General features: G+C 53.7%; 1 protein-coding gene across 1 annotated transcript; it reads left to right on the top strand.

Annotated features, from left to right (window-relative positions):
- Positions 1 to 961: 961 nt before the first annotated feature.
- LOC129401815 (zinc finger protein OZF-like) lies at positions 962 to 2,236 on the top strand. Its single transcript, XM_055124686.1, has one exon. The coding sequence runs from the start codon at positions 962 to 964 to the stop codon at positions 2,234 to 2,236; it is 1,275 nt and encodes a 424-aa protein (XP_054980661.1).
- The last annotated feature ends 6,257 nt before the right edge of the window (positions 2,237 to 8,493 follow it).

An 8,493-nucleotide genomic window follows, 5' to 3' on the forward strand; every position in this document is an offset into this window, starting at 1 on the left:
GGCTTCTTAAGTGGTTTCCACCCAGGACCCTTCTCGGCGAGAAGTTCCTTCTCCAACTCCCCTCATGCCACCCCATCATTTACAGGCTTAAAACTGGGCCCTGCGTGTAAGGCTTTGATGAATGATTAATCAAGCATTTATTCGGAGGAATATTCAAGAAGCCCTAGAGTCATTCCTGAGGCTATAGTACAGTGCTTAGGGTCTAATCTCCAACATGGTTTTGGGCTTCCAAGGCCTTGCTCTGAGTGATTCCTGTGTCCACAGCTAGGAGTAGACCCTGAAACTGAGCACAGCAGAGTGTGGCCCCAAGTAGGAGGAAAAAAATAAACCCCAAACCAAAAAACGAAAATAAAACATGATCGAGGCTGGTGATTAATTGTTGATATTCATTTATTATTTCATGTTGTGAGCATTTCGTATTCCTGACTCCTGGTTCTACGATCTGGAATCAATACTGGTGGCGCTAGGGGACCTGATAGTGTGCAGGGGTTGGGTCTGGGGCAGCATGAAGCACAGTTCCCGCTCTCCCACTGTCCTGTGGCCTCAGCCCTTGGTATGATCTTGCTTTTCTACTCATTGTGTCTCATCATTGGCAGATACCTCTTGCCAAACAGTCTCGGTTATGATCACGAAGCTCCTGCACAAGCCAGAGGAACCTCGAGGCAAACTCAAAGCCTCACTGCACCCCAAAATCCTGCTACTTCTTCTGCAGAATGTTCTTCTCCCAGGCATCCCCCAACACTTTCCCATAGCTCTCTTCCACGTGACCTCGTTCAGGAGGGCATCTGCTGCCCGGCCGCTGAGGCGACCCCCTCTCCCACCTTTGTTGCCCTCAGGCAATGCCCTCTGTGGGGTGCTGGCACCTGGAGCCCAACATCCCAGGAACGCAAAGTGTGTGAGGAGACTTTCAGTGTCACCAACCTGCTGACGCGTCACATCAGGGAGCGCCATGAGGAGATAGATGCCTTATGTGTGTGAGCTCTGTGGGAAGGGCTCCTGCTACCCCACATACTTGCAGGGTCATGCCGAGATCCATGTTGACCTCAAGAGGCCCTTTAAATGCCCTGAGTGTCCACAGAAGTTCCAGTATCCCTGTATGCTGCGCGAACATGGTAAAGTGCACTCTGGGATCAGGCCATTCACCTGTGAACCGTGTGGGAAAAGCTTCAGGACTCACTCGAAGCTGCTTAAGCACAGCCGGACCCACACTGGGGAGAGGCTGTATGAATGCGAGAAGTGTGGGAAGAGCTTCAGGACTCGCTGGGTTCTGCGTGAGCACAGCCGGACCCACACCGGGGAGAGGCCATATGACTGCAAGCAGTGCCGGAATAGCTTCAGGACTCGCTCATGTCTACTTCGGCACATTCGGACCCACACCGGGGAGAGGCCGTATGCCTGCAAGCAGTGTGGGAAAAGCTTCGGGACTTGCTCGGACCTGCTTAAGCACATTCGGACCCATACCGGGGAGAGGCCGTATGACTGTGAGCAGTGTGGGAAAACCTTCAGGACTTGCTCACACCTACGTAATCACAGCCGGACCCACAGCGGGGAGAGGCCCTATGACTGTGAGCAGTGTGGGAAAAGCTTCATGACTAGCTCGAATCTGTATAGGCACAGCCAGACCCACACCGGGGAGAGGCCGTATGACTGCAAGCAGTGTGGGAAAAGCTTCAGTACTCGCTCGAATCTGTATAGGCACAGCCGGACCCACACCGGGGAGAGGCCGTATGACTGCAAGCAGTGTGGGAAAAGCTTCGGGACTCGCTCGGAACTGTGTAAGCACAGCCGGACCCACACTGGGGAGAGGCTGTATGATTGCGAGCAATGTGGGAAAAGCTTCGGGACTCGCTCGGAACTGCGTACGCACAACCGGACCCACACCGGGGAGAGGCCGTATGACTGCAAGCAATGTGGGAAAAGCTTCAGAACTAGCTCAAACCTGCACGAGCACGGCCGGACCCACACCGGTGAGAGGCCGTATGACTGCCAGCAGTGTGGGAAAAACTTCAGCACTAGCTCAGCGTTGCGTAGGCACAGATGGACCCACACTGGGGAGAGGCCATATGTCTGCCCAGAGTGCGGGAAGGGGTTCCTGGGGAGCGGCGCAAGGAACAAGCACATGCGTATCCATACAGGCAAGCGGCCCTACACGTGCCCACATTGCGAGAAAGGTTTCCGCAGCCCAGACACCCTCCAGGTTCATCTGGTGGCGCACAGGAACCACAGTCCCTTCTAGTGTCCTGAGTGTGGGAAGGCCTACCGCTTCCTCTCCTATTTCAGAGGCCACCTGCAGACTCACCAGACGACCCAGTCCCTCACCTGCATGGTGTGTGGCAGAGTCTTCAGTCACCCCCAGCACCTCTGCCGGCACGTCAGGAGGCCTTTTGAGGAACAACCATTTGTGCACCACTGCGGGCAGGGTTTTGGCCAGGCTGCAATCCTGCACACGCACGTCTGCTGTACCCATACTGGGGAGAAGCTCTGAACGAATCTTCTGCCCTATGCCAGGATACTCCTCTGTTTTCTAGCAACCTGTGGGGAAAGAAACTTTGGTGTCGCAAGAGCATGTGGGGTACAACTTTGTTCCTCAGTTTCCCCCATACCCCAAAGCTCAGGGTAAATCTATTTCTTAAATCATGTTGGAACTACAACTGATGATGCTCAGGAATGGCTTGAAGTTTTGTTCCAAGCAAATTAGTCCTGGTGATAATCAGGGGATCCTTTGGGATGCTGGGATCGAAACCTGGGTCAGCCACATGGAAGGCCAGTGCCTTACCTGCTGTGCTATTGTGATAGCTCCCGGAAACTGTAATCTAATGGACTGGTTCTGCCCCCGTCCCATGAGGCTCCGCATTCCTCATCACTGCGGGCCCCTTCCTTGTTGTCCCTAGGCCTCTGGAAGATGGTGGCAGCAACCTAGCCGCCAGGGGAAACAGGCCAAGGCACGAAACCCATTCCCACCTGGGGTGGTCCGGTGCCGGAAACCTAATGCGTTGTCCGGACACATTTCTGCCAAAAGCCAGTGGGTTCTGAGGTTTGTTTCTGAGTCTATGAGATCATGGCCGATAAACAGCTTGATCAGCAGCCAGAAGGGCGGCAACTCGGGACTCGGGGTTTCCTAGAGGCGGAGGTATGGAAAATGAGGGGGGTGGGGAATACTGGGGATTTGGGTGATGGAAAATGTGCACTGGTGAAGGAATGGGTGTTGGATGACCATATGATGGAAGTTCAAACATGAAATTTTTGTTACTGTATCTCACGGCAAATTAATAAAAAAATAAAAATATTTTAAAAAGAAAGGTTTAGAGAGAAGCACGCGCTAGGGAGAGAGCACAGGCATCTCTAGAGGGAAAGAGGCGCAGCAGGACCGCTGCGATGTCCAGCGGGGACGCGCTGGCCTTGCACACATTGAACGTGCTTCGATCCTGAGCACCCCATATGTCCCCTGATCCCGCCAGGAGTCATCCCTGAGCACGCCAGGTATTCAAAGAGAATAATAAGTTCAAACGGGAGGAAGAGCCTGGGCTTGCCGGCTCTTGCCCCTGGCAACCCGCTGGCCCTTTCTCCTGCCAGACACAGGCAGTTCTCCTAAGGGGATGCGGATGGCACCCCGCTGAGCAGCATGAAGCTGACCTTCCTGTCCCTGCTGAGGCTGAGCACTGGCGCCAGGCAGACCTTCACCTGCCTGTGCCAGAACTCGGCCACCAGGCGGGAGGTGGCCTGGGGGTGGGGGGGGGCCAGGGCCCCACGCTGTGCTTGCAGGGGGCCGAAGGCTAGGAGCTGGGCCTCAACGAGATAACGGCTGCTGCGCTCAGGAGCCCCCAGGATGGTTGCTGGGTCTGAGGAGCAGGCAACGGGAGAGCGCAGGGGGATCCCTATGTCCGTGCTTTACGCCCCTGACCCGCCCTGCCTGCACCCCCACAGTTCTGGAAGCGCCAGGCTGAGACCCTGCTGGAATTCAGCGCCACCCAGGGACGAGTCCTGCAGCTGGTCAAAGTGGCGGACACCTGCTTCGGACAGTCCGACCAGAAGTTCGGCTTCCAGTGGGGCCCGTCTGCTTCAGTAGCTGAGAGTCTCGGGGATCGTGGGAGGGGGTACAGACGGGAAGACCCCACGGGGGCACTGATGGTGTTGAGGCCTCCAGCCGCCCTATTTATCTTCTGCAACTGCCTCAAGGTCAGACAAGAGGAATCTTCTTCCTTCTTCAGCCCCCGGGGAAACCCCAAACCTCTCCCGTCCTCTCTTGGGGGGGGGTGGGCCTCAGCTAAAGGTTAGCTGGAAGTTTAGCACCCCTACACCCCAGACAAAGGACTTCCAGCTCTGAGCTGATACAGTGCCCCCCAAACCTGCCTCGCTGTCCTGTCCCCCCAAAACTCTGGTGCTTCCGGACCTCCTTGGTGACCACTGGATTCCTTCCTGGTCAGTCCAAGATGGCTGGAGGCTTCCCCTGACATTTAGGGGAGCAGAGCAGGTAGGGGTTCCCCGAGTGTCGGAACCAAAGTCGAACTCCAGAAGTAACTGGGGACCCCTGCAAAGCTGTGTGCCCCCCTCCCCCACCGCCTCAGCCCCATTCCAGATGCTGCCCCACCCCTGCTTCTAACCCCTCCCCCAATCACCAGCCAGGTCAGGAGGTGTGGCCTGGGGAGGGGTGGAGTGGGGGTTGGGAAGTGACCCTGGATCCCACATGCCACTATCATTCTCGAGGGATCCCTGGGCCAAGAGGAGGCCTCCTCTGGTGGATTCAACTCACTTACACCCGCCAAGAGCTGGAGGGGATGAGAGAGTCCAGCATCTTCCAGCCCTGCCCGCGCCCTGCTGGGCCTTGGGTCAGAGAATACACTGGTGAACTGTGTCCGGGTGTCTGTGCTGCCTGGGGCTCGCCCCACTCACTCTCTGCGTGGAGGGACACCCAGTGAGCAGTGCTCCAGAGCCAGCTGCCAGAGAGAACAGGGTGACACAGGAGAGGCTGTGCCCTGCCGCAGGACCATCCCTTCAAACCAACCGGTTCACAAGGTCTCCAACCCCTCATCCCCACACCCCAGCACCCCACATTTCTGAGAATGTCATCTCCTTCCTGGGAGTTTTGGGGTTCCTAGACATATGAGAAGTCCCAAGCCCTTTGTTCTCCATGGAGGAGGGTGACAAAGGCAAGATTCACCTCCTGCATCTCCAGATGTCTGGCGTGACGGTAACAGCGGTCAGAATAACTGGGGGTGGCTTAAGAAGAATTTTAATTAACACAGTAATAATGAGCCTAAGACTTGGCAATCTCCTTCCATGGAAATTCTAAAAACATTATTTCTGCTTGCTGAGGATAACGATGTTCAGGGATTACTCCAGGAATGACTCCTGGTGGTGCTTGAAGGACCCTATGGGATGGCAGGGGTTAAACCCAGGTCAGCTGCATGCAAGGCAAATGCGCTACTCGCTCTACTAGAGCTCTGGCACCGAGGATTTTTTTTTCGGTGGTGGGGGAGGAGTGTGTGGACCCCCAGGGTTCAGTGAGCCATTGAGTACCTGGGATGGAACCTTGTCGACCACGATCAAGGCTAGATTATTTTGTTGTTGTTCTCTTTGCTTTGAACAAGAAGAGTTCTGAACCCACTTTGCTCTGCCCTTTGGAATGATTTCCTGTTAAATTCAACCCCACATGCTGTCTCCTCACGTTCTGAGGGTGACCCAACCCTCTTCTAAAAGGAAGAGGGAGCATGGATACAGCAAGATACAGCTCAGAACACACCAAGTTGGGGTGAGGGAATCTGTCATCAAGGCTCTGACATTGTTTTGCTTTTATTTGCTTTGTTCATGGTTTGGGGGTACACAAATCCAGCAACACTGAGGGGTTCTCTTGGCTCTGACTCAGGAATCACTCTGGCACGATGGTGGAATAGTATAGAGAGCTAAGGAGAGAACCAGGGCCCTGTGACTACAGGCAAGAGCCCTAACTGCTCTGCTCCCACTGCATAGTCCCAAGGGCTTTTTTTTTTCCCCTCCGTGGGTCACACCTGGCAATGCACAGGGGTTACTCCTGAATCAGGAATCACTCAAGAATCAACCCTGGCAGTGCTCAGAGGCCCATATGAGATACTGGGAATCGAACTCAGGTCTGCCGCATGCAAGGCACACGCCCTACCCGATGTACTGTTGCTCCAGCCCCCAAAAAGGGCTTTCTTAAGGAAATCTTGAGCATGTTGGAAAATTCGGGCTCCGGTAGTTCTGGTGAAACGCCACAAGATGGTGCTGTGGGAGTTTCGGTCTCTCCCCAGGCTCATTTCTCTAAGAATTTTCCACCCTTGGTTTTGCTTCAATGTTAAGTATGTGGTCATTAAGGATTAAGCACACAGCCTAGGGCCATGAATCAAGTACTGACCCGGAAAGGGGCTTGCCTTGTATGGGGTGACCCGGGTTCTATCCCTGTAGCCCATACGCTCCCCCAAGCACCATCAGGAGTGATTCCTTAGTGCGGGGGCAGAGGTCACCCTTGAATATCGCCAGGTGTGGTCCCCGATACTCAAACAAAAGGCTACCATGGTGGATTCCTTCACGCCAAACTTGGAGATGCTGAGCTGAGTCTTGCTTCCACCACCATCCTCCACGGAAAACTTCGAAGGTGTGGGGATGACCGGTACAGGAACCAAGTCCTCTGTTTTCTGTGGGGGAGGGTGGCAGAGGCCAGACTCAACTCCGGCATCTCTAAAGGTTTTGGGTGAAACTACCATAAGAGAAATCAGGAGCGGGTTGAAAAGAACTTTGGTTAAAACAGTCATAATGAGCCTAAGACCAGGCAATCTCCATACCTGGAAATTCTAAATACAACATGTGGGGGGTTGGTGTGAGCCTGCGGGGTTCTGAAGACCCTTATGAGTACTTGGGATGGAACCTAATCATCCATGAACAAAATAAGGCTATTCTGGGTGTTATTGTCATGGCTGTTCTCTTCGCAATGAGCATGAAAAGTTCCAACCCCACTCTGCTCTGTGACCCAGCCCTTTGCAGAGGTTTCCTGTTAGAGATGCCATCACCCCATCTTCTGAGGGTGCCCCAAAACTTTTCTACAAGGAGGAGGGAACATGAATACAGCCAGATACCGCTCAGAACCCCCCGAGTTGGGGTGAGAGGTCTGCCATCATGGTACTGAGGATGCTTTTGTTTTATTTGGTTTGTTCATGGTTTGGGGGCCACAAACCCAGCAAAGCTCAGGGGTTCTAGTGACTCTGCACTCAGGAATCACACCAGCAAGACTGGAGAACCCTATGGGGAGCCTACGAATGGACCCGGGTCCTATGAATGCAAGGCAAGAGCCCTAAAGGCTCTGCTCAGGCTGCAGAGACCCAAGCGACTTGCTTGATCCTTAATGACCCTGTACTTTCCATGGAAGCAATGAAAAGGGCTGGAAGGCTTAAGCATGGGAAAATCGAGTCGCAGTAGTTACGCTGAAATGCCACAAGATGGCGCGGTGAGCGTTTCTGTCCCTCCCGAGTCTCATTTCTCTAAGAACTTTCCACCCTTGACTTTGCTTCAATGTTAAGCATAGGGTCATTAAGGATCAAGCACGCAACTTCCACAGGTGCAGCTGAACTCCCAAAGTGGGGTGACGGAATTCGCCATCAAGGGACTGAGGGGGCCTTGTTTTTATTTTCTTGTTGGTTTGTTTATTTGTCTACGGTTCGGGCCACACCCAGAGATGCTCAGGGGACACTCCTGACTCTGCTCTCAGGAATCCCGCCAGGCACGACTGGGGCACCATATGGGGAGCAAACGGATGGATGACGTCCTGTGAAGGTAACAGCAAGGGTTCTAACCTCTCAGTTTACCGCTGCACTCCATGAAGCTGTGTGCTTGATCCTTAATTACCCCATACCTAACATTGAAGCAAACCCAAGAGAGAAAGTTTTTAGAGAAACATTCCTGGGGAGGGACGGAAACGCCCACAGAGTTATCTCGTGGCATTTCAGAGGAACTGCCTCGGCCCGATTTTCCCAACTTTAAAATTTCCAGCCCTTTCCTTTGCTTTAGTGTTAGGTACAGGGTCATTAAGGATCAAACCAGCCATTTGGACTGCTGCAGAGGGAGCAAGGCAGTTAGGGCTCTTGCCTGCAGTCACAGGACCCCGGTTCTTTCTTTGACTCCCCGCAGTCCCAAACAGACTCTCCATGCAGGAGTGATTACTGAGTCAGAGCCAGGAGAACCCCTGAGTGTTGCTGGGTTTGTAGCCCCCAAACCATGAACAAATCAAATACAAGAAAACAGCATCAGAGCCTTGATGGCGTATTCTGTCACCCCAACTTGGGGTGTTCTGAGCTGTATCTTGATCTATTCATGCCTCCTCTTCCTTGTAGAGGAGCGTTGGGGCACTCTCAGGACGTGAGGTGGTGGTATGTGGGGTTGACTATAACAGGAAACCTTTCCACTCAGACTATAACAGGCTGAGTCAAACTCAACGTGGCCATCATTTTCACTGCAACACTCACCTGAGTTATCAACATCCAGGAA

The sequence above is a fragment of the Sorex araneus genome, chromosome 2, assembly GCF_027595985.1.
Source record: "Sorex araneus isolate mSorAra2 chromosome 2, mSorAra2.pri, whole genome shotgun sequence".
Lineage (NCBI taxonomy): Eukaryota > Metazoa > Chordata > Mammalia > Eulipotyphla > Soricidae > Sorex > Sorex araneus.

What these genes read in the sequence shown, in the direction of transcription:
- LOC129401815 (XM_055124686.1), top strand. Translation starts at nt 962, where the DNA reads ATGCCTTATGTGTGTGAGCTCTGTGGGAAGGGCTCCTGCTACCCCACA.